The 26,767-nt window shown below is 41.8% G+C and overlaps 1 protein-coding gene across 2 annotated transcripts in view; it reads right to left on the bottom strand.

The window, feature by feature from the left end:
- Positions 1 to 26,767, bottom strand: part of znf407 (zinc finger protein 407) — a 152,754-nt gene that overhangs the window by 51,684 nt on the left and 74,303 nt on the right. For both annotated transcript variants that reach the window (XM_031748177.2, XM_039619990.1), the window contains exons 6-7: positions 8,661 to 8,827; positions 62 to 145 (exon numbers count right to left, since the gene is read on the bottom strand). In XM_031748177.2, coding sequence (XP_031604037.2) covers positions 62 to 145; positions 8,661 to 8,827 — 251 coding nt within the window. The remainder of the gene's footprint in view (positions 1 to 61; positions 146 to 8,660; positions 8,828 to 26,767) is intronic.

The raw sequence follows: 26,767 nt of genomic DNA, 5'->3' as shown, positions 1-26,767 counted from the left end.
TCAGTTTGTGCGACAAGACAAGTTTCCAACACGAGTTCAGGGTGTGTGAGTCGGTGCTTACCTGTGTGTTGGCGTCTGTGTTTGGTGAGGGCATGTCTGGTGCCTCCCGCAAAACCACACAGGTCACATAAATAAGACTTTTCTCCTGCAGAGATAGAGAGTGAGAGAGAAAGATAGTGCTTTAGGGATATCAGTGGTTGTGAAAAACAGAGTGGATGAGAAACCAGAATTATACACGGGCAGCGAGAAGCTTAGCAGGGAAAAATATTTTGCTTAATTTGCTTTTGTTTTAGCAGAAATGCTCTCATTCAAACGCAAATCACATTCAAGAGATTAAAAAATGGTTTAAAGATTAATTTCAGTCAATTAAAAATTTGAAGCTGAAGCAATTAAAGAGGTTCAGAACAAAGCCAAGGTTTGCCATACCACCTTAAGTGAACATAAAATGTACACAGCAAAAAAAGCACTTAAAAGCTCATCTAAATCTGTAAAAGCAGGCATCTGCTGGTAGCTATCTGTGAGTACACCTGAAACACCATATAGTATTCTATGTGTTTTTAAAAGCAACATAAAACAACAAAAATTGCTTATTTTTCATATCTGAAAATGCAGAAGGACATCAAACCTTTACGATCTGTATTTAATATGTGTATTTAGTCTGTTCTGAATCATTCTTTAAGTGAATGACCATTTTTTAAAACTTATTTTGATATGCTAGGAATGTGAAGTCACTTAGAAAAAAACAAAAAAACAACTGTGGTTTTACAGCTGGTTTCATTCACTCGAGCATGTTAATCTACACCGTTGATGAAACTGATCCAGGTTTCAGGTGTTTTCCTTCTGTCTGCCTCAAATCAAGATCAGCATAATTAATCTGTCCTTTAATTATACTTTTAATCGCTTTTAATTTTAATACTGAATTAACACGACTCAAAAAACGATCCAGCTAAACAGTAAATTTGCAATCTCAATTATCACAGGGTGGTACTAAGTGAAGGGTTGTTGAATTTGATTTATGAAATCCCCTGAGTGGAAAAGTTTGGTGCGGGGAAAGAATGAGCAATCCCGCTCTCGGTGAAAACGGTAGCCGAGGAGCCACTGAGCAAAATCTGAGAGCTCAAGTTAAGACAAAGAGGAGAGAAAATGGTTCGACAGGGAAAATGTGTGAAGTGGGAGAAAGGCAGAAGGCGAGAAAAGAAGAGACAGACTGAACAGATGAGCAGAGGGTCTAGTTGGCTAACAGATGAGCCAAGCAGAAGTCACAGATCACTAGTGTATATCCATCAGAGCTCTCATAGCTAACTAATTCCTCCAATCAGATGGATCCGTGTAAATATGTCAAATGGGGGACGGGAAATTGCCAGTGTGGTTTATTGACTGTGATAAAATCTGAAAAGCACCGCTGAACATAATTACATACTTGTCAGAGCCATAAAAATTAGCTTTATTATCAATGGGATGGTTTTGTACAACTTCATTTGGGGGCGATGCCTTCCAGATGGGGAGCACAGAGAGCTTTTTTACACTCCTCTTCTCTTCTCTGCATCTGGCTCTGTCATTAACAGCATGATGGTCTTTTCTCTCTCACATTCCCTCTGTCTACCTCTCTCTCTCTCTTTCTCTGTGACTGCCATTGCACACAGCCAGTCACACACTCCTGCACACACACACACACACACACGGCAGAAACATTTGTGATAAGATGCACTCGGGGAAATGCATGCACGCATTTAGAGAATGGACACAGATGTGTATGCAAATCCTCGCACAAATCAAACTGCATGCGGTGTGATATATGTCCATGTTGTGTACCTGCACATGTATGAAAACACTGCGGGCGCCACGTCGCCCATTTTAGCACACACGGTACGTGCAGCTGAGCTCTCCATCACTTAAATATTCAGCTAAATGCTGATGTTGAACTCGAGCTCTCGCCACATACTGATAACACATTTGGGTGACTCTTCCAGCTGGGCCTCAGTAGTGCTCTGCTCCTCTCCTGCACAGATAGCAGCTTTCACTGAATCCGCAGAGACAAAGCAGCCTCAAGTTTCCTCTATTATACCCATTTAAAGCCACTCGACTGTGAGAAGAGTTTTAATGCAGTGCCACTTAGAGGGGAGAAAAACAGCCTTAAAAAAGGTGCATTTGTTCACCAATTCATACAGGTTCACTTTTCAGTCCCTGTGTGGATGGCCTTTAAAGGAGCAATGTTTTCATATAAATGAATGTCCAGTCTGCTTTTTTTATGTAGCTACACAAAAAAGAAAACTCTTTGTATCTGGTGTTCTAATAACCTGAAAAAAACCGAAAAGATTCCTCGAATTTACAAACGCATTATAGAAGGATCTGCAGAGCAAGCTTGCAGGACAAGCTGAATCAAAGTATCGCAGTTCTCTATAACATGGATTCTTCATGATTAAACACTGTACGCAACAAGACTACTTTGCTTTGGTATCTTTAGCATGAGTTTAAGAGTCAAAAAAGAAGGCATTAACCTTCACTTGGTATGTGCAGTGTGCTTTGATCAATTTGAAACATATGCAAAAAAACAAAACAAAATCAACAATGATTCTGTATCAAGCACCACAAACAGGACCCACACAGACCTCTTGAAAAACAACCACAGCTGTAATTGTGGAACAAGTTTTTTTCTTTCCCCATCTAGCATCCTACTGATTGCAGAAAACCTGGGTTTTCAAGGCCTTTGACTATAACGAATAAATAAATAAATAACACCTATATTCCACGTGTCTTTAAACTCTACATGAGTTACTAAGCATCTCGATCAGACCGTTTCTCCCCATCAGAATAACAGCGCGGGTCCCCTCCTCCGCCCTCTCCATCTCTCATTACACCCAACGCTACAAGACCCCACCACAGAAAAATCTATAGCCATCGATCCCTACGCCCAGCCGCCACAATTATTCTTGAGGAGGAAACGTTGGCGATAAATTACATGTGCGCTTTTCATCTGTTGTTCTGCGGGGTGGAGCACTCCCAGGACCAAGGTGGGGATGGTGAGGTGGGGTAGTTAAAAAAAAAGTGACACGTTGCTATCAACATTGTAAGATCTGACTGCTAAAAGCAACATGGAGCTTTCAGGCACCTCGTAACCTTGAACTGACTGCAAGCATGCATGACTCGGGTTAACCTTTGCCTTTAATAGGTACACTAATGACTCTTACAACTAAAAAATTCACCTTAAAAACATATCTGTATCCTTTACCAACTTCAACTTTGGATCTAGCCTCAATTCATTTGAGACTGTGAACCCTGACCTCATACATCAGTCCTGAAGGCCAGATATACAAAGCTGCAAACAAATGCAATTCAAGTCACAGATCACGAACAGCTATGCAACTGAGTGTGCACAAAATCCACACACTAAAATGTCCTAAAAACACAGCTCCCGCTAATGCATTTGCACTGAGAGCCCTTAAACTTTTTTTTGGGCTATTTGAAAATAGCTATCACTTCGTCTCCTTTGTTCCCATGGTACACCTCAACTCTCCGCCCTTTACTGGAATTAAATACGCCTTATTGCGAGACAATAAAAGAACTTTGAAGTCAAAATATACAACCCTTCTTTGCATGTGTGTGCGGATACATATATATGTGTGCGCCTGTGTGCGTTTTAAATAACCCCGGAGGAGTCTGCATGCAGCTATAATTGCCTCCCTCATTAGTTATGTTTTAGCAGGAGCGGATGGGAGGGCAATTAATTTTACCGCTTAATTTTTGACACGGAATCCGCTGTTGTATTGATGTGCTCGCCATTTTGGGTCTCATTTTTCAGGGAAATTAATTGACAAAGTGCGAAGATTTATCAGCATATCGCCAGATTAAGCGACAAACTGAAGCAATGAGGAAATCAATTGTGGCCCTGTCGCTGTGTCCAGACCTCCTCTATCCACCCCACCACCACCACCACCACAATGCCCAAGAGCCTGGGAAAAACTGGGTGGGTCGGATTCAGTCCACTTATTTATTTTTTTGAGCCGCTCATTCATCAGCCGTTACAAATGACCCTGGCGGCTGTCGACCACTAGATCCCCCCATCCACGCCCTCTACCCCCCTCCCTCGGACTGGTCTGTGAGCAGGGAATGATTAACATAAAAAACACACAAATCAGAGAGCAACAGTGAGGCAGGAGAAGGAGCGCAGAGATTTTAACTTTTCTTAACCTGTCCTTTTAGGGAGCGGGGCTCGGTACGTCACAACCAGCAACTCTATCCATGGGATCCCATTACCTTGATTTTGGTCAGCTAGACGTTGCGTTTTTTAGAGGGAGAAACCTCACCTGACTGCAGGTTTCCCCAACCTTATAAACAATATATTTGCATAATGGCCAAAACTAGCACCACTGACTAACAATGGTCCATGAAGTCAGTTTCAGGATCATTAATATGCAAATTTTCATGACCATGCATCAGTGGCCATGAGTAACAAGTCTTTCCCTTTTCTCGTATCCATGGGATGACAATTATCTATCAAGCAGATTTTAACGGCTGATATCTTAGAAAAGAAAGCAGTCAGATAAATGATGTACAGGAGGGAAAAGAAGAGTAAGAAGAACAAAAGGAAATAAATATCTTAGGCAAGTTAAGTACCCATCAACTGACTCATTAGAACCATTGATGACTTTCATGCCAATCACAGTTACAAGTTTGCAAGTAGTTAAAGCAAACCCTCATTAATAAGTACTTATTTCTTGTAGTCAGTAGAATGTTTTCACATTAAAGAAAGGATATGAGGTTACTGAAGCTGTTGGGAAAACACAGTAGGAAAGGTGAAGCTGGTGGTGCAGGGCTGGTGGGTGTGAATGTTTCTATTTTGAAGCATGTGTCTGAAAAATAAGTATTGTAAGATTTAGACTGACTCTGAGATCACTAATGAAGTTTATGTTGAAACTCCAGCCACTTCTCTCTGAGACAGACACAGTGGACAGAGGCAGGAAACGCAGGCTGAGTGTGAGAAAAAGTTTTTCTGGAGTTAGAATTAAAATTAAAATTAAAAAACAAAAATTAAAAACAAAACAAGATAAAGTAGTCTATGTGCGGTCAACAACAATTTAGTTTGCCACAAAGTTTAAATTTGTCATATTTAGTGTAAACCTTGCTGTAGGCTGACAGAACTCATCCCCCTCTCTGTCCCTAATACCTCCAGAATGCAGGGGTGTGTCTAAAGGTGGCCATGGGGTGTCCACCACTGAAATTAATTATTTTAAAGCTTTAGTTACTAAATGTCTACCAGATTTCAATTGTTAAAATGAAAAAAGTGGTTAAAAAAAATCACTACAAAGCAATACTGAAGTCCAAAATAAGTTAAATAAAAGCAGGCTTCTCATTTTAAACCAACAAAAAACAAGTGACAACTGTTGCTAGCACATTTCAACAGTTGTAGCTAGCTAGCAAATAAAGAAAGCAACCTCTATGAAGTAACTTAAAACAAATGACAACTCTTAAAGGGTCTTCATATAGGATATGCTGCTAAAACGACTGTAAACAACTACACTATGGTGCTAAAACTCAAACAGGTAGGCTATGCGTAGATAATCCACTAAACTAAGTATCATCGCCTGATTTTGGTTTCTTGTATTATAAGTGTAATAAGGAAATATACAACACTAACTGGCTCACATCCAGTAAAAAATAGTAACTGTTTACACTGATTAGAGATAACTATCAACAGGAAGGTAGCCTAAAAGAAAGTCACTACTGCTGCTTTAATGAGTAATATCTCAATGACAACTACGCAGAATGACTTTTGGTGTGCTGAATTATTGAAAATCCATCTTCAAAAGAGTTCCCTGAAGTTCGGAGAGAGGTAATTCTCTGGTCCTGGTGAGTGTTTAAGAAAACATGCTATTGCTAAATTATAATCTTGTCCTGCTATGCCAAATTATATTTTTTCAGAGGAAGGTTTCAGCATTACTCGTGAATGTACATGTTTTTGTCTTTGCATGCCATTTGATTGCTCAGCCTATGCTCAACCTGCCCATAGTGTTCCAATTTGATGCTCTAACTGCTGTTTTGAGCGATTAGGAATCTTGTTTTAAGTGTTATAAACCAATCAAACACACCTGACATAAACCTAGTCAATCAAAACTTGTAACTGTGATGACTTTCTCGATGTAGGGATGCTTTGGTTTCTCTGTCCTCCCGTTGTGACGTTTAATTTTACACTTTTACAACTAATGAGCTACGTATCATTACACTCTGCTCCAGTGCAAACACAGCAGTTAGTCATCGTCCTGCAAGCCTCTACATAACCCAGATGCATGTACTCTAACTCACATCCCCTCCATTACTGACTGCTCTGTTCCCTGGGTAGATTAGTTCAACTTTTAAATCTCCTACTTATTTTATTAGTATTGCATCTTAGCCCTGTGAAGGAGACGATTTATAACTTTTAAACAGATCACACATATGCAGATAATATTTCAGTGTGTCAGGTTGGCTGCTGGAATGTGATTGCAATGATTGTAAAGTTGTAGCTAGCCGCCCTAACCCAGCACCAATTATAACTGGCAAAGGAGTGTCGGAGGTCACAGCAGAGCAAATTCTGTTAGCTTTTTTTGGGGCGTCGCTAATCAAGTCAGGTCTTGCTGCTGACTAAAATGAGGTTGTTTCAGGTTCAATCTTAATTCTCCTACTTTTATATTTCTTTTTTGGTCACCCATGATCTTTCAAGTTCCTATATTCAATCACCCCCCCACTCAATCGCTTAACTCACTCTCAAGTCTGTTTCCCCCTGCCAAATTCACACAAACACACACACACACCACAGCATACCATCCCACACCTCTTCAAATGACAACTAAGTGACAGTGTGACGCCAGCCACTTGATGGGGAATGATGAGAGCTGGAAACAAATGAAAATAAAACATCTAATTATGTCAGAGGCGCCTTGACGTTACATCACTGTTAAAACACATTTAAAATAACATTCAGCAAGCCTCGCACTGACACACATAGAAACCCGTGCACACAGCAGGCACCCGTGACGGATGGAGGGCTCTCCTGCAAGCACTCAGTCAGGCTGTCAGGCCACTGGCTGCTGCTGCTTCTGTCATTGACTTAAAAGGGCATCAAGGAGCCATGTGTGGGACATTACTGAGGCCGAGGGGAAACTGCTGGGCTGCGGCATAAAGACACTTTCAAAGAAACTGACTTGGGCTCCTATCGAGGGGCTATTATTCAAGACAGTATCCTCCCACCGCCCACTGCACCATCTGTCCATCCAAAGTTTTTAGCAAGTTAAAGAAGAAAACCACACAATTCAAAGCAGTCCTAAAGTGTTCTTTACTGTATGTACAGAAATGAAAGGGAAGGATGGAATCAGAGGGGAAATGCACAATTAAAGTAATCATTCATCTCAGTGCAAAGACTCACTGGCTGGTTTCATCACTTCTAATCAAGCGATTCACTTTGTAGTGGAACAAGAAACCGGCTAAATTACTGATTAATGATTGGTTATTGGTTAGTTATAAAAAGTAGTTTCCAGGTGAGGTTAGAAAAGATCTTCTGAATTGCCAGTTGAATCAGTGTTGTATCCAAAAGCTGTCGATAAATAACAGATTTTTAAAGAAATGGGAACCTTCTAATTCCTAATGCTTCTCTTTTTGGATCAAAGGTTGGATACCTATATGAAAGGACACAGAATCATAAGTGGGTTTTTCCTGCTTTTTATTTTTCTGAGGCAGCTGCAGCTCAGGCAGTAAAGCAGGTTTTCCACTAATCGGAAGGTCAGGGTTTGATTCAATTATCGAAGAAAAAAAGCCTGTGGTGTAAAGAGCTTTCAGCGGTCAATAAGACAAGAAAAGTGCTACATAAATGCAGTCCATTTTGCATCACTGAAAAAAACCCATACACACAGGATTGGTGTAAAGCAAGGAAAAAAACAAAAATACTCTCGACGATCAGATGGACTTGATGAACACACACTCGCTGACCAGCTGGATTTGAGGAAGACACACTTAGCGACCAGATGGATTTTTGGGGAAATACACATGACAACCAGTTGGATTTGAGAACTACACACTACCTTAATTTCCACAACATTCGAGCATCCAAGTCTGGAGGATGGCACAAAACAAAACAAACACAAAAATTCAAACATCCCCGTGCTGTTTTGCTCGTCCCTTTGGCTATTAATTGGCCGATACAATATCATATAACAGTGACAGTCCTATCGGGTTCAGAAGGTGTGTTTAACCATCTAGCAAGTGTGTGCAAGAGCGCCAAGAACTAGTTCTCGACTTTCCCTGGATGTTGAAAATCAGTACAGATGGACAAGCTGAGGCTATTACCGGCCAAAAACTTGCGTATATTTATTCCAAACAAAGCTGTGAAGATTCATAATTAATGTGAGAATTTCACAGTTCACATAAACTTAATTTTGTTGAATAGCAGATAGCAGCTATAGAGGAATGAAAAAGTACATTTTGTCTGATCCAAGCATAGCCTTTCTTGATAAATAACCCTTTGTCCCAGACTCATAAAAGCACTGATTGCCTGTATATACACATATAAAAAAAAAAAGCTAATCCCATGAATTTTCCACTTTTTTTCCACCAGACTGTGTCAGTCAGTGTGTTTATGGAGAAGCAGCAGCAGTAATGGTTCACAGTGGAGGTTGCTAACTCTGTCTCACCTGTGTGGGTCCTGTAGTGGTCCTTCATGGCTGACAGGTTGAGGAAGGCGTAGTGGCAGGATGGCCAGGCACACTTATATGGTTTCTCTCCACTGTGCAGTTTCATGTGGTTGTTGAGGGCCCATTTTTCGCTGAAGGAGCGCTCGCATAACTCGCATTCAAACTTCCTGCAGGAGAATAAGAAGGGGCAGGTAAGAATGAAGAGGAGGAGAAGGAGGGGGTGAGGGGGAGAAACAAAGGGTTATTTACTGATCCCAAAGCTGACGCAAAACGCTAGAAAAATCCACCCTGTGAGAGAGGAAATGGAGGTTGCTGGGTAGTTGCACTCACAACCACGGAGCAGAGGGCCATATGATTGTACGCTGTACATCTACGCCCACACTCGTGCACACACACACACACACACACACACACTCAACACACACAGAATGCAGCTGGCTGCTGGTGTGTCATGTCTGTATAAGCAGGCATTGATTTTTCTGTCCTGGCCTGCCACCTCCACCATTTATTCTCTGCTTTGCACCAGGGCCCAAAGGACTAGAGAAATTCTGTTACAGTCCACACACACACACACACACACACACACACACCCCGCAGGGCCAGTGGGGAGAATAGAGTTCACCTGTCCAGCGTCCCTGACCACTTAGCCAGGGCTAAATGAACAGTTAGCAACATTTTACCTCCCGCTTCATTCTCTCGAGGCTCTTGTATTAGAGCTTCCCTCCGCCCAAACTAATCGTCTTTTTTTGTGTTTTGTTTTGTTTTTAACTAACCGCTCACATCATCAACATCAGCGCTCTCACCTAGCTTTAGATTATCAGTATCAATCCAATGAATGTAAAGCACGATGTAGCGTTTGTTGAGGTATTTTGTTATAAAAGCCCCCGTTATGCGAATCAGGGCAAAAATGTGAATATGCATGTCATTCTGTCTTCGCTCTGGACATCTGTCTATTTTCGCACCCACGCCTACGACCGACAAAAGCTGCATGTTCGCTCTCTGTCTTTTTAAAAAAAAATTATTTATTTATTTTAAATCAGTGTGTAGGATGTTTGCACCTATAGTCATCTGCTGTGTTATTAAGCTTCACGAATAAAACACAAAGAAGTAAGAAAAAAAACAAAACAATAGAAAAAGCCTGCGCTTGAATTAATCTTTACCCCCGCGCTATAATTTAGCTGCAGAATGACTAATGTGCGAGTCATAAACAAATGAAGTCGGGTTTTGGGGAGCATTCGTCTTGCAGCGAGGGCCATGTTATTTTAGGGAGGGCGGCTGTCTTTAAGTCCTGATTGTGTCGCTTAATCCCCGTGGTATCTGTTTCATAGCGAGCAGCATGACACTCACCTGAACAAATAATGACTCCGAGCAGCATGTAGCATGTGTCTGAATCAATAATTCAAACTCATACATCTTCCTTACTGGAAAGGGGGTTGTTGTTGGTGGTGGTGGGGGGCAAAGGAGAAAGAAAGGGAGGCAGGGAAAAGGAGAAAGGAGGGAATTAAAGCTAGGGTGGTGGAGGAGAGGAGAGAAGGGAATGGTGTTGGGGGGGGTCCTGGCTTCTGCATCAATCTATATGTTCCATAAAGATGAGTCAAAATGTGATATGGGTGTCAACCTGCACCGGTTCAGACTAACCTCACGTTACCAGACAGGATGGAGGAGATTTAAAATGGCACCTTCATCACCTGGCTGTAAGTGCAAGTGCATTTATAAATAGTTCCATTTTCCTCTTGTTCTCATCAACGGACTTGACAGGCATTTTATTTGACCAACAGATGTATGTCTGCATCTGCATTTCCTTCCCTTTCCTTCCTCTCTGCGGTATTTATAGAACAGCTCGTCGCCTGTGCCACCACGGGAGAGGTAAATAAGATGAGTGAAGAGATGCTATCTTTTATTGTAAGCATTATGCACAACACTCCTGCTTTATGAGCTAAACGGGCCATTGTTTATCACAGGGCGTAATCGCAAAGTCAGGCAGGCAGGCAGGCCTTTACGTGGGAACGCGGCATGCTGGGATGGAGGTAAAAAGAGAGAAAAGGAAGAGGAGAGGAGAGAAGATGGAGGAGTCAGTGCTGGCAGAGTTGACTATCAGTGGGGGTTTTGTAAGGATGAGAGGAGGGTTTGCGTCTGTTTTTATGGGATCAGATGGAGCGCTTTGATCTTGTCCCCGCATGTCAGATCCCGTCACGATCCACCGTCTCGCCCATACATATGCATACTGCCTCTAAACAGCCAGGCACCATGCAAAAGAACCACGGTGAAGGGAAGAGAGATAGAGAGAAAGAGAAGCGGTTTGGTGAATGTGTTTGTGTATGCATGCGTGTGAAAGAGCAGGGAAGGCAAATATGGGGAGAAAGAAGTAAGGCAAAGATGGAGGTTTGGAAATGAAAAATATTTGGAAACCTTTTATATGGGGAAAAAAATAACAAATATGTGCCAATTCAGAGTCAACAAAACCCAACAGAGTTCTGAAACTCTTTTAAGAAGGACTTATTGGGCACAGAGTGTGTGGCTTCAGGAAATGACCTGTTTTGCTTTCAAACCTCCACGTTTATCACTCCTTAACCGGGACCCTTCATGCTCATTTCCTACTCCATTTATTTATTCTTGTGCATTGGAAGAGCAGTTTTATGTGATTCATGGTTCAAAATAATCCTTTTTTCTCTCATGCCAGAACTCAGTTCATCTACTACGCAAAACTAATTATTTTAGCTTCTCTTGCTTTGAGGCTACTTTCTTCTGATTGGCTACCTTTTGCAAACGGAAGGTTTGAACAGGTGGGTGGAGCTTCTCTGATGACAGCCAGAACTGTACACCTAAAGCGACTGCATTAAGGATATGCCCTCAGTGTATTTGATATAAAATCAAATACACTGAGCTACCTGCTATTGCGACCCCTTGTGAGCAGACACAAGTAGTTGCACTGGAACTTTTAGTTGCTAACACTTTCAAATAAAGTTCACAATCATGGTCTTTTCTCGCTACTTCGACTCAAACACCAAAACTTTCCCACACTCGAGCTGTGAACTCCAAAAAACGATTGGACAGGAATCTTCCAATACTTAGCTGGTTCACTAGTGTGTCCTTGTGTGCAGAGGAACACATGCAAAAAAATCTCAACACAAAGCAAACAAGTGGACAAAACCAGCCTGACGAGAAATGACAAAAACATGTCGCAGCGTATTTGTTTTCCTCTTAGCTCAGGCTCGTAATTTTACCATTTATTTTGTCAAGAATTCAGGTGACATTCTTATGTAAACAAAAACACATATAAGTGCAATACGCAACCCAGAGGCCAAAAGAAATTTTACATGAGCTCATCTATCTGAGCTCATGTAAATAAGGTTTGTTTGTGATTGCGGCACTTGCGTTTCCAATATATGTTAACCATTAATCAGGTATTTTAATGTACAGATTATATTTGTTTCGTTCTAATCTTAGTGGCAAATATGTATTAAAGTCATCTTTGGATCAAAATAGGCTTGGTCCTCTTTATTCACTTACACTACATTAATGATTATTCACTTAATCACTTGGAAGAGAAATAAAAATATATATATATTTTGTCAAAAACGTGAGCCAAAATTAAATGAATAGGGTACAGCTTTCATTTTTACACAACAAGTGACCATGCTGCCCTCGCTGTACTGGAATCCAAGCATCACACTGTCCCTGCTGGGATGTCCCACCATGGTTGGTGCTGAATGACTGATGTCAGCAATCGTTTGCATTGTTTTTCTTGGCCTTCGTTTGCTCACTATACTGCAGTTTGTGGTGTGTTTTTGGCAGGTTAAATGACTTGGATTTACTCTACAGCACTCTGCTTATGCTTTGTTCTTAGCACCACTTCACACATCTCAAGTATTTCCCCTGGAAAAAATAAAAAAAGATGCTGATCCACTTCTTGGTACAATCTCTTCTTTCTGTTCTGGTATGTTATTTGTTGTATATCGGTCTTTTAGTGTGGCGTTACTCGTCCAGACTACATCCAGGAAACGCGGAGGGAGCAGCTGTGATTGGCGCATGCAGGCACAGGATCAGGAGCTGATTTAGGGGGTGTTTGATTTGGATTTTCTTTTGCTTTGCTTTCTGTTGGCTGAGCATGCATTCTCAATATCATTCAATCACACTCACTTAATTATGGAAAGCCAAAATCATGTCTAAAAACTGTGCATTACAATTTCCAGCATTTAAAAAAAAAAGGTTTGTTAGTGGATAACAAGTATTCTTGAATCTGAAAAACCATTTGGCACTCTGTTTGTTTGGTCTTCTTGGTTTTAAATGACCACATACAGAAAAGGATAAAGCCAACAGATGACTGTTTTAACTGTGAAAATACATTCAAATATAAAAAGAGAGACAGGGACAGAGAAACCCATTAGTTAGAATTTTCCCGTCTTGTTTTGCATGTTTTATTTTCACATTACTGTCAAGCACTGATTAGCTAAGGCCACAGAAGGCAAAAAACCCATCTGTAATCTGAAGCAACTTCTACTTCCACTCGTTATATCACTGCCTTTCAGCCTCTTGCGTGTCTCCATCTCCTCCCCATGTCTTTCCTGCTCTTTCTTTTTCCCTTCTGATCACAAACCAACGCGACATGATTGACACCGTGTGTGGATTTATTCAGAGATGCAGGTGACTCTCCTCCCTCCTTATTCAGCAAACTGCATGCTACTGTGTCTATACTGTCACTGATTACCATATCTATACAGTAATGTGATCCTGCTGTCAGTTCAGCCATATAGAGCTACTGCCAGAACATCACAGGCCACACTGGCCTTAATTGTGACAGAAATCCCTCAGGAGGAGCCTCTATACCTCTTAACAGGCCCAGAAAGGAGGACCTGACTCATTACCATGTACTCACTATCACCCCCTAGTGGTGAGGTGGTGCCATGTTTCTGGGACCTCACAGAGGATGTGTTGGTATAAACAGTAATCATGTGCTGTTGATGTAAACTGAATGACAGAGTGTTAAAAAAAGAGCACTATTTTAGTATGATTAAGACTAAAAGATGCAAAAAATAATACTCTAACCCACAAACAGACATGGCAGAGAGTGGCAGTGTCACCTTTGCTCCTCCTGACTGCAAGCGTCCCTCAAACTTACCTATTTACTTATTTTTTAAATCAACTGTACTAATTATGTTGACTGTGTTTTGTTTTTTTGGATGGCTAAAATTTCTCTCCCTGGTTTCCGTGCTGTGTTGGCCGGTCGCTGTAAGAGGAAATAATCTGTCGATGCTCTCACACTGTAACACAAAGACAGAAAGAGGGAGAGAGGCCGACTCTCGCCTCAAGCCAAACTGACACAAACAGACAACTTCAAAGTGAAGACTGTTGTTTATTTGGCGAAGGGAAAGAGGGGGGGAGGGAAAAAAAGAGAGAAAATTTATCTGATATGCAACTGTCAGGAGAGCATTTTCACATGCAAAATAGCGAGTGAGTGAGAGAGATTACCTAGAGGGAGGAACATGACAGCATTCACTAGGGTCAGGATGGATCATCATCTTCAGCCCCCACCACCTCCTCCTCCTCCTCCTCCATTGCCTCTCTCTTTCTCCCTCCATCGCTCTAACTTTATCTCGCTTGCTCTTTTCCCTCCCTTCATCCTTCCGTTTTTTTCCTCATCCCCCCCATCCCTTTTCTCTCTCATCCTGTTTTCAGACTCCATCACTCTGCACTTCGACAACCCGGCAGCTTAAATCCAGACTAAATTAGCTGAATGAAGATTAAATCATTTGGCCCTGAGCTCTCCAAGATATTGGGAGGAAGACTGAGTCAGCCTTAAATGGTGTCTGACTGGGTTCGGACCTATATATGTGTCTGAGGAGAAGCTATTCCTTCAATGGCAGTCAATTGAAACCTGATTAGAGGGGGGGTGTTGGGTAAAAAATGGCTAAAAGATTAAATTCCTGGGACAACTGTTTCCTAAGTAAGGGCGCCGGCTTCGTTATTTTTCGTTTGCGCGCACTATGTTGACCGACGACAGGCTTGTTCCCGGGCTAAGATATTGAGCGGGGCAACATCATCGCTCACAGCGCTTAGGAGAAACGCTTTAGAGAATGCACTGTAGTCAATGTGGTCTGTGGGTACTCAAATCAGTTTCCTAGATGGTGCTAGTTTAACATTCAAATGAACAAAGGCATCCATCCCTGGCCTGCTGCATGCAACAAAAAGGACAAACACTGCAGTGGGGAAAAAAAGAAGAAGAAAGAAATAAAGAAAAAGAAGAAGAGGAGACTCTCTTAGGAGTAGGTCTGCGCAGAAGGGCATTTTAAAGTGAAACAGCTACTGAGTTATATCACACTGAGACCAGCAGGAGTGTAAAGCCAGCATGTCACACAAAACAACAGCTAAAACCTCCATGAAGAGGCCACATGTGTCTGCAGAGCATTGTAGATGAATCTCCTCGGAGAGGAGTGCCGCTGCATATGACTGCAATATAAACAACGGCACACAACAGAGATGCAGCTGCTGATTTATGTTTACCTTCAATCCCGAGAGAAAGAGGAGGAGGAGAAGGCAAAGAAGAAAAAAAAGATAATGAAATAAATAATAAAAGACCAGGCCCATCAGATAAGCTCCTGTTTATCCCGCTGTAGGGCAAATACAAATTGTCAATTTAATGAACACGGTGGACGTGATGAAAGCGGGGTGAAGGAGCCTGCTGCCTGACAAACAATCAGGAAATGTTATCTTAATATTGTTGCGATGTTATTCAGACCATAACTTAGAGGATGGGGAGAGGCCATGACTACAACGAGGTGGCATGGAGGGGAGAGGGAAGCAAGCGGAGGCACAAAGGCCAGGTCCCTCTGTGGTGGCCGTGTTATTGCCTATTTTTATTATGAGCCATAGCTCAGTAGCCACAAACACACTTTTAAAACGCACAAAGGGTAAACGCGAGCATGCGCACAGCCTAGCCACGCGCACAAACTTAAATTACAATTTATTTTGTTTTGGGGTAAAAGAATGCAACACCACAAAGCTTAATAAAATGAACAAAAATGCCCCCACCCGCATGTGTACGCACACACTGGCCTGACATCTTGCTTCCAGATGCAGTTAACTTAAAAGCTTAACAGGGATTTTTTTTTCAGACTATTAATCACAATGTTTCAAGTAAAAGAACTGCAAATCAAGAGCTCCGAAAAGCTTCCTGCTGAAATTAGCAGCCGCTGAAAAGTACTGAAAGTTTGATTTGTGTGACGCCGTTCGGTCAAAGGCCTCTTCCCAGCCCCGCCACCCATCCTTTAAACGGCACTTTAAAAAGCGTCCAGATGCTTCGCAGCTCAAAGTTGTTTTTTTTTTTTTTTTGGGCGAGTCTTGAATTTAAAGCGTTGCAATCTGAGCAGCCACCAAAATTAACTATTATCTCCATATTTATATATTGCCGGCACTAAATTGCGTCGGGAAGAATTACTATCAATATGAATATCTGCAACAATAACTCAGCCGCTGTGCTGAGGACAGGATACTCTTTATCAGGCTTCTGATAGGCCTTAAATACAGCACAAGGCAGCCATATCAGAGCTTTTTCTCTCTAATATCAGGCCGCATTAGCACCTCGTAAATCAAATTACACTCCTAGAATTTCATTAGGCTCACCTGCCAGCGCTGCTGTGCTGCAGAAATATTTATGTTTTTATGCTGCGATTGTGTTCTCTCAGGTACACAAAAGGGAAGCAGAGGGAGGGGCTGAGAGGGGAAAGAAATGGGTGATAAACCTAATTATCTTTTAAGAATACGGGGAAAATGTGTCATAAATTGTGGCGATCCTGAGGAGGGCTGGCGTTTTGGAAGCCTGTGGGGCTGAGAGTTGGGGGGACAAGCCTGCTCCACTGTTTACCATCTTTAACCGGGGCTAGACTCCCACAATCCAATTAGCAGCTTTCCCAAATTTGCTCTAAACAGAAATCAAACAGGATGATGTATGACGCCGATCAGCGGGCCCTCGACAACCAGCTAATCTGATAAAGCCCGAGTAAGACTGCTAATAGCGCAAATACTTGTTCAAACTGGATCCAAAACGTTATGATAGGAGTCTGTCTTTATTATTTAATTACCTCAAAAGAATTTCACATTTCCATTTGTTTATTTGCTGTTGTTGTTTGTTCGATTGCATTATCCAGATCATAAGAATCCCGGCTCAAATTTGCTGAATGCAAAAGCTCAGGCGGAGGAAGCAGGAGAGGATTTGGCTGTGGGGAAGGAACGCTGATATTCCGTACTACTTTTTTCTTTCCCATCTGGAGCGGCCAGGATGGCGGAGTGTCTGGATATGGATTTTGATTAGACACAAAGGGAAATGACTGAGCCAGTGACCGTAACGACAGCCACTTAATAAAAGGTACAGTCTATACATCAAAGAGCATCTAGCTGTAAATCATTCGGCCTTGTAACGACTCGCATCCCCGTCCCATTACTGAGCCCTTAACGGGTCGCTCATATTTACTCTCCAGCCCCAATATAATTTTAAAATAATGAGCTTTGTCCCTTATCTAATTAACAGGCATAGGTTCATTCATTTTTTGGTTTTCTCTTCCCCGTCTTCCCACCTTTTCCTTACTGAAATTAGGAAGCAGGGATATTTGCTTAACTTTCAAATATTTAGCAAATTTGCCCCGTGCCACGAAACGTGGAAGTTACACACAAATACGACTGATGTGACCGCGTTGCATGTTGTGCATAATTGCAGTATGTTGCAACTGGAGGGTGTTTATCTAGGATTGTCTGTGTGTGTGTGTGTGTGTGTGTGTTTGTGTGTGTAACGGGGGTAGAGGGGTGGGGGTTGTGCTCCAGTGGGCAGAAGTAAAAGACCAGGTCCATTCTCCCTCTTATTACTGGAATTGTAATTCAATGATCACCTTAGATCACATGCGTGCCATAAATCAGATAGGCTTGACAGAGGATGAAAAATTGTATTAATAATGTGAAACTTATTATACAGTCCCAAATGCTCCCTTGATAAATGACATTGTTTGGGCCTGACAATGATTGCATTTAAAACATTATTTCTGTTTTCTGCTGGTGTGTGCGCGCGCTGCTGGACACAGCAGCCATGGCTTGCTGGGTGGGGAAGACAGAGGTGGGGTTCCCGAGCTTCATAAAATATTCAAGATGTTTCCCACCGTTCTCTCTTGAGTCAGTGGGCAGGCGATGGCCACGACAGTAAGGGTATAAAATCTGTGTGTGTGTGTGTGTGTGCGCGTGTGTGTGTGGCCAGCAGAAGTGAAATAGCTGGTGGCTCACCGCAGCGCAAACACCCAAACTCCCAAACCACAGAAAGGAGCAGAGTACATCTTCAAGTCATAAAGCAGCATACTCCCACTATTATTACTACACATTGAAGTCAGATTTTAGCAAATGTGAGAAACTGCAGAAAGGAGCTGCGCCAGGCTAATCGTTCATGAACCACTCTTTTATTTTTCCCTTTTTTTCCCGAATAAGTGATTTTGGGGGAGTTTATTATTCTTCCTAACTCAATTTATACAAGAACGCTAATATAAGAAAAACAAGTCTAGACTTGAGTTAAACTAGACTAGCTTGAGAAAGAGCCAGCAAAGACATGAAACCCCTAAAAAAATAAAATAAAATAAATAAACAGCCAAATACGACGTCTGCACTATTTCCTCCTTTCATTTCTGCATCATATCAGAACAAGCAGAACAAGCTGGACTGGACAGTGCAGGGTTTAATTACACGAGTGCGATTTACACTCACTAACACTATGACTGCTCTGGATGGAGCACATTCAGAGCTACGGCACAGTATTTTACAAATGCTATCTATTCGGACTTCTAAGTAAATAGGACTTAGTTGTTAGGAGGAACGCTGTGCAAAGACAAAGACTGAGGCCTAACCTGTTTGTCAGTGCAGCTATAAAAAACAAATCAAAACCGACTGCAGAAAAATGTCGCCCCCTTAAATGTGTTCTTACAAACTGTATTTAAGCATTACATGAGATAGGCTTTTGAGATTAATACTGAGTAGTTAGTACTGTAGTAGATGAAACACTGTATAAAAAAAACATCAAAAAATAACAGTGATGAAAGTCAGAGTCTGGCATATGTGAGTGCCAAAATGTACTCAGTTTGGGGGACATGTTGGAACTGTAACAGCTCACGTATACGGTTTAAATGAACATCCTGAGTCATTTCCATGTATGACAGCAGACTCTTTAGTCCAGATTAACACTATACAGCTTAGTCTCAATTATTAGAATAATACACTGCTGCTCTTTTTTCAATTAACTTATTTGTTCAACTGTACTGCAGTATTTTTTATTATTTGTTAAAAAAGAAAAATCTTTTTTAAGTAGACCACAATTAACTTTGATCCTGCAACAATTTTTTATTTAAGGAAAATAATGTACACAATTTTTTGTGACTCATTCATTACTGTTGCAAATGTTAAGTAGTACTATGATTGGTAAAACTACCTGTTACTCGTTTTGGCTCCAGAATAACTGACATCAAACCACTTTGGGTTCACAGAAAGTCTAATTAAGGTTGTAAACAGTTGAGGTTGCTTTAAGGGACTGAGACCTGGACTGCACTCTCCCTACAGAGTTGGCTTTACCCTGGCCCCGCCGTGTCCACGTCCTCTACCATACTGTATGTGCGACATTACAACCCCCCACCACTACCACTCCGCTCTCGCTTCCTTTTCTCCTCCTCCTCATCTCTGCAAATGACCATGATGGGAGGCCATTCATCTCACTCCTTCGGCCACCACAATGAAATAAATCAAGAATTTCCCCCCCAAATATAACAATATTTGTATTTGGGGTGGGGCAGACGTAATTGATGACTGCGGCCATGCTAATTAAAAACGGCGGAGGTTTCATTAATCTTGGTCATTGGGTAGGGGGGATAGCAGTGTAGCTGCAATAGCATTGGCTGGACAAGGGGGACAGGGCCGCCTCGATCGTCCTCGCTGCTCAGGTGATTTGGGCCATTGTCGAGTATATTAGCAGAGTGAGGTTAATGTGAAATGACCATTAATAACTACAACAAAAGTCTACGGCATACAAACTCGGCGTCTCTGTGTCTTCTTACACAACTGAACCAAACAAGACAATAAGTGAACAATCGCGTGTTTACTGCCATGTCCTGGCTGGAGAAGTTAATTGTTTCTCTGACTCGTCTTTGCAGAATATTTTTTTCTATCCCTTAAAACACACACACAAACACACACACAGGGTGGTATGCTGCTTTTGAGAATTAATTACGAGGCCAAACTTCTACTGCTTTGCCTGCGTTTGCATAGTCAAAGCATTTGGAAATCATTTGAATATTAGAACACAATTAAAACATACTTCAGTGACTCTGCCCTGTCGTATGAGCGCAACCACACAGGCCAAAATATTAGAACAAGTTAAATCTGAGCACCTTCCTAACAAAAAAGACGCAAACAGACAATATCGTTAACATTGTGCCACTACAGCCTAGACAATTTACTAAGTAGCACCTATGAACAGTGCAGATGGATATCATCATTTTGTAATGACTCCTACATGTTAATTCGCAACTTTAGCTTCTCCACCAAGACTCCGGCACAGAATAATGACTAGTGTGCATCTGGTAGAGGCAGTGTAGGGCAGTATTTGAAGCGTAGAGAGAAACAGAGAGAGGGACAAAGAAAAAGGGAGAGAATTAAACAGAGAGAGAGAGATGGTTGGGTGGGTGGGTAGAAGCAGTAGCATATGGTGCCACGCTGCCATAAACAAGCTTTATGAAAAGACCAGGGACGTTTATCTAATCATGGAATACCTGAGGAATCGCAATGAGACACACACTTTGTCCCATTATTGTTAGCCCATAAATTTAACTGCTTTACCAGAACGATGAGGAACCCGATAGAGCCGCTGAAGACAACGCAGGGAAGCAGGTGAATTTATGTCTGTGTGTGCTTGTAAGTACACTGCGTCGCAGCTATGGTAAAGAGTGTGTGTGGTGTTACAGATGAATAGCCATAACTGCTACATCTTGGTATCTGTGTATCTGCAAACACAGAGAACAATGCACTCTGGGAAGTATCTAGTAAAGAACTCCGATACAGATGTGTACTGTTTTTTTGTTTTGGTTTTTACTGTGTGCTATATTACCACAGTCCTCTAATTTTTATTCTTACAGCAGTCTCTCTGCGTGTAGAAACATTTATTTTGTTTTTTGTAATCTTATGTTTTACATGGCACCTCACAGCCAAGAATAAAACTCTTGCTGTTGTTTTCTGTTAGACTGGAAAACGCATTTTTGTGTTTTTGCATTGTCTGAGCTGAACATTCAAACGGGAACACGTGCACAAAAATGACCATGTTTACCCTGCAAATGGGCTCACATTCGGGGACGTACGGCACAGACACAAAGTGCATGTGCAATTTTGTATCTGCAAGCAGACTTACAAACACACACACATGCAGAGTGCTGGGTCAGGGGGACAGCGGTAGCTCAGAGCCAGCTGTGACCTGCCGGTCCAGGTGCTCAGGAAAACCGTTGTTAACGGCCACGATTGATGATCTAATCAAACTGTCACCACAGCGACCTGCTGGAGGGGGAGGGGAGGATGGGGTGGTGTTTGGTGTGTGTCCGTGAGTGTGTGTGTTTGGGGGCAGTGGGAGGTGTGTGAGAGCAGGTGAGGTGGGGGTATCCAGGAGGCCTTGTGCATGCTTACCGTTAGCCTAAATTGAGAATGACAGTCTCAATAGTGAAAAGGCCTCTTTTTTTCCCCCTCTCTAAGTAATGGAGGAAACAACTTCAGCGGTCTTCCGGAGGATGTCACATAATCAAGGGAGATTCTCCCCCTCCCCAAACACTGATCTCCCCCCATTCTGAGCTCAGCTAAAATGTGTGTGTGTGTGTGTGTGTGTGTGGGGGGGGTTGAGGGTTGAGACTTTGAACACTGGGAGTTGATACAGTGCTAGACAACAGCCGACACAAAACCAAGTATATGGAGTTTTTATAGAGACTGTAAATAAAAGATGGACATTGTCGCTATAACATTGACTGCTGTTATGTGGACTACTGCCTTGAAGCAAGTTTGGGAATTTGGCCTTCCCCATCCTGGTCTTTTAAACCAGACAATAGTAGGACAATGAAGTAAAGCTCAGGTACCCAGATGCATCTATTAGTAACTGGGATGCTAATTTTGATGGCGAAAAAACATCCTTAAAAAAAAAAAAAACACACACACACAAAAACAAAACAAAACAGTATTCTATAACCGTCTTAATCTTTTTATATTTTGCCAGAAAAATGTGGAACTAGATACAGCAATTCATTGAAATATAGCATATAAGGCAAGAACAGTTTATAGAGTTCTAATATGCTTTAAAGTCAATACTTGGTATCACCACCTTTATTCTTCAAAACACCTCAACTCTTTTAGGAAAGCTTTCTTGTATTTTCTTAAAAAAGTCTTTGGGAATAGTTCTTGAAGGAGATTCAAAGTTCTTCTCTAGATGTTGGCTGACTTTTGTTCTGTCTGGTATATATAATCACACACTGCTGCAATAATGTTGAGGTCCAGGTTCCGGGGAGGCCAGTCCATGACTGACAGTGTTCGATTGTGTGTTTTTCTTTCCATGTATGCTTTTACTGCGTTAGCGGTGTGTTTAATATCATTATTATGCAGAGGAATGGAGCCACTGCCAATCAGATGCTTTCCAGATGGTACTGCATGGTGCATCAAAGTTTGAAAGCTTTTGCTTTTCTTTTTCTGTTCATAATTTCATCTTCTTTTTTTTTTTTAAATCAACCATTACAGAGCCTCCACCGTGTTTTACAAATGCCTGTAGACACTCACTGTTGTACCCTCCCTGATCTCCTCTGTACTTATCCTTTTGGTTCAAACTTATGACAATTTGAACCAAAAGGACGATGGAGTGTTTCATCACTCCATTTCAGTCCAGCTCTTGTGTAATTAGGCACACATCAGCTTTTTCTCCTCGTTTCCTTCCTTCAAAATAGCTTCTTGACAGCCACCCTTCCATTGAGACTGTTTCCTCAAGTTATTTTAAGGACGCACTGCATACTATGTTGATATATGCCAAGTTGATGGGTAATAGTTGTTTGGGAATCACCTTGTTGGTCCAAAAATACTATTTTGTCAGACTTTGTTAGCGTTGGCATTTGTCATAGATTCAGCTAAAGAAATTGGAACAAATCATGTATTTTTGCAACAGTCTGCAACGAACAAAGCGCCTAATCATACAATTTAATTTCTTTCACTTTCTTTGCTAAGTTGTTTGTTGTGTGTAGAAACGACACTGGATCATCTCTTGCATTAGGTATTTTGTTTTGTTGTTTTTATTCATATTTTAGTGTTAAATGACTTAATAAAAAAATGTCATTATCCTTAAAGTTGTCATGTATAAGGACAGGGCTGAAATAAGTGAAAAAGCAGCCAATGTCCAAACTTTGAAAGACCATCGGAAAGCCTGGAAAACTGTTGCTCAAGATCATTTTAAAATAATTACAAGAAAGTCTGGCTCCTTGGAAACAAAATATAAACAAATGAAGGGTCACTTTGCCATGCTAAAAAAGATTTCAGGATTGAGACACTTTGCCTAGTGTTCACTACTCTTAAGACTCAGAATTTGCCTATCTTTTATAAACAGGTACACGCTATGCCTCATAAGATGCCCAACATCTACATACAGCTCACACGGGCATACGACAGGGTGCAAAACTGCATCAAGTCTATTGTACATTAAGGCCTTATATCAGTGAGTTTGGAACAGGTATTTTTTCAGGGTACACAAGTATCTGTAGTAAAATGCAAACATGAGCAATTGTTTAAGCATTTAGATTAGCAAAAAAGGTCTGACAAATTACAGTAAGGACCTGAGAATCTTTTTATCATTTAACTAGTCTGATCTATCTGACAATCTGACAAAGATTTTAGAGATTCACGTATTATTAAGCTTAACTGTGACGTACTGGCAAGTGTGGCTTAGCCTTTAGAACATGTTATAGGGAGGCAGAAAAAGAGATAAAAGCAACACACAAATGATACATTGAAGCACAAATGGCAATGTCTGCTGAAAAATGTTTCACAGCATAATAGCATCAGCGTGCAGTCACAAGGGGAAATATAATAATTCTCGAGTCCGCATAAAAAATAAAATGAATTAAGCAGTTCCATATTTAGCTGAAAAGAGAAAAGTTCAGGAAGTTGTCCAACTTAATAGTGGCCTTGTTGATCGCTGCCTGTTCTGTGTGTGTGTGTGTTAATCACCTTCCCCAGGATATATCCACGACTGCCGCTTGCCCGTCCAGCTTACATTAATTTAATCGCTGCTCAGCTAATTCATTGATTAATTGGTTCATTAGTGATGCCTGGCAACATCCGTTTCTGCTATGACAGTCTGATGTTTCAATAGAGAAGAAAAACAGGCTGGCAACAGCCCAGTTTTTCCACTGTCCCACTGTGCATAATGTCCACCGCTGTCAACAGTTAGCCGCACAATTGTGTCACTGAATAACTGCCTGGTTTTTTGCCACAGGATGTGAAATGAATACGAAGGTGAACTGTGCACATTCTCTGTTCTTGTCTGGTTGAGTAATGTCACTTGGGCTTCAGCAGTGGGTGACATCATTCTTAGGGAAAGGAAAACTTAAAAAGTTGGAGGGACTCTCGGCGCTGCACTACCCAGATGAGGTAGGTGTTGTTATGAGAAGATGAACTACTGCTGCAGATTAATTCAGCAAGTCAAGGTCACGCCGCTCTGACATGACGAGTGGCTTCCAACTCTTGGACGAGCTGTCGACTCCTAACTATAATTATTATTACTAATAGGAGCCAATAGGACCCCGCTGCACCCTGCGACAAGGAGCTGGATGTTAGAGTGACCAACAACAACACACAGCCTCTATAGGAGCGCTGATGTAACAGCACTGATACCCATAAAGTGGCTACAGCGTGCACGACCTCTGACCGCTCTGCTTGAAGACACCGGCTTAAATTTATAATTGGCATTTTGTCACGGCAGTGCCTCTCAAGCATTGGTATTACTGGGCTTTAACTAATGTTGAGTAAGACCACAAGGGGTGGAGATTTTAGCATTAAACTGTGTCAGCTTTTCAGAGAAGCAACATGCCTCCCTCACACCCCTACAAACAGACACACACACACACACACGTACACACACAATTCTGCACCATATGCCCATGACAAGTGCATAAAAATCGTTCCCAAGCGATAGCACAGGCCAACCCATAAAAACTTAATGCACCTAATTTTCCAGTAATCAAACTTTTATAGACTGCGATGGCTTTTAAACTAACAAATTTTAATTATCGCTTAATTTTAACAGCAATATTAACGCGATCCCTCATTCTGCGAGTGTTCATTCTCCATGAAATATTGAGTAGGGTAAACAGGGAGGAGCTGTCCGCTGGCTGCTGTTCAAACAAGCAGCCAGCAAACACAAAGGTGATCTGGGGGTCGCTGAGGCCTTGCCAGTACCACGCCAGGAAAATGTGGACTGCACAGACCTCTGGGAAAATTGAGGCTTTTTTTTTTGCGTGCAAGCAGTTCACTGAAATTGGACTGTGAAGTACATTGCATTGAATATTGGTCTATTGTGATTCTTTTATGCCATTTTCGTATTATTAAAGAAAAAAAAAAAACAGATTTGCCTTTTTCAGGGGATGCTTAAGAATATTTCAAAATCCTTGACTACTTTTAAGTTAAGACCTTGCTGCTGTTTTTTTCTTCCATGCTTCTTCATGCTGTTTTTACATTCCTGCTTACACAACCAGCAGCACAGGATGTTATTGACTGCTGCCCTTGGGTGGCTGAAAACTAGGCCTTACCACCCAACACCAAACCAGAGAGGCAAAGTGCTGACACAGGCAGATAAGGGGAGGAAGAAAGAGAAAGATTAAAGAGCAGATTCATTATCAATAATTAAGGGAAAGGATTTATTCTAATGAATTAGGGGTTGTCTTTATCTACTCTTTATCTCCCCATCACACCACTAACTCTCTCCTTTCTCTCCCCCTCTCACAAATACGCACATGCCCTTGCACACACACACACACTGGTTCGTGGTTTTTGTGTGACTTGACCCCTGCCTGCTCCGTGCGGTCCATATTGCCACCATGCTGGCTCTAGGCAGGGCTCTTCCGCCCCCGCTCCCCGATTCCAGGCTGGACGGTCTCGGCCCTCTGTGTCGGGGCAATATGGCCGCGCTGCATGGCACGCTGCGATGCGGCTGCGAGCCCGGAGCCCAGCACCCCCGAAGCCAGATGCCTGCTCGGCCAAGTTTGGCCCCTGGCACAGCAACTTATGTATCAATTCTGTCACGTGAACACAGAAAAATATTTTCAGTGCATTATCTAAAGTAGAGTAGTGGTTCACCGACATGTCGGGGCAATTTTCAAAGCTTAAAATAACGTCATGGAATTCCTGTCCACTTCTGATACTATGTGATATTTTTACAGCTGATTTTATTCTACCACATCAGAATATGCACTGATTACAAATTCAAAAAAATAAGAAAAAAAAGTGGGACAAATAAATTTATAGCATATTTTCCGCACACGTCTCACTGCAGTCATGTAATGCTGGATGCTCTGAATATCCCTGCCTTCGTTTTGTTAGTCATCACACCTGGCCTGCATGCATCATGCTAGCTATTTCTGGATTGTTGTTCATGCCTTTTCACCTGTTTCCTTCGGAGGGATTTTACCACCCGCATATTTGGCACAGACATACAGCAGTGCTAGGAGAAACAAAAAATAGCAACTGCACTTGCGATCAGAAATCTCCCAAAACACTGAAATCACTCTCTCCAGCTGCTTGTATCATGTGTTACAGCCCCCCCACCCCACCCCATCTACTAAAAACAAATATATCTTTCTTCTGGGTTGTCAGCACTGCTGTTTCAAGAGTGATGAGTGTATTAGTTCAAGGAGTTTATTATTACAAGCGTGAAAATGGCAGGCGTTTTAACAATTACCTATGAAAACAGGTATGCGAGACAGGTCAGTAGTCTTTTGGCACCCTGTTTTCAAAGAACTAATTACAAGCAGTTGAGTCAAGGTCGATGCTGTCTGTCACGCTCTCGAGCCACTCCCCTGTTATTA

Source organism: Oreochromis aureus, linkage group 11 (assembly GCF_013358895.1).
Source record: "Oreochromis aureus strain Israel breed Guangdong linkage group 11, ZZ_aureus, whole genome shotgun sequence".
NCBI lineage: Eukaryota > Metazoa > Chordata > Actinopteri > Cichliformes > Cichlidae > Oreochromis > Oreochromis aureus.
This window is presented reverse-complemented; position numbering and strand designations above follow the sequence as displayed.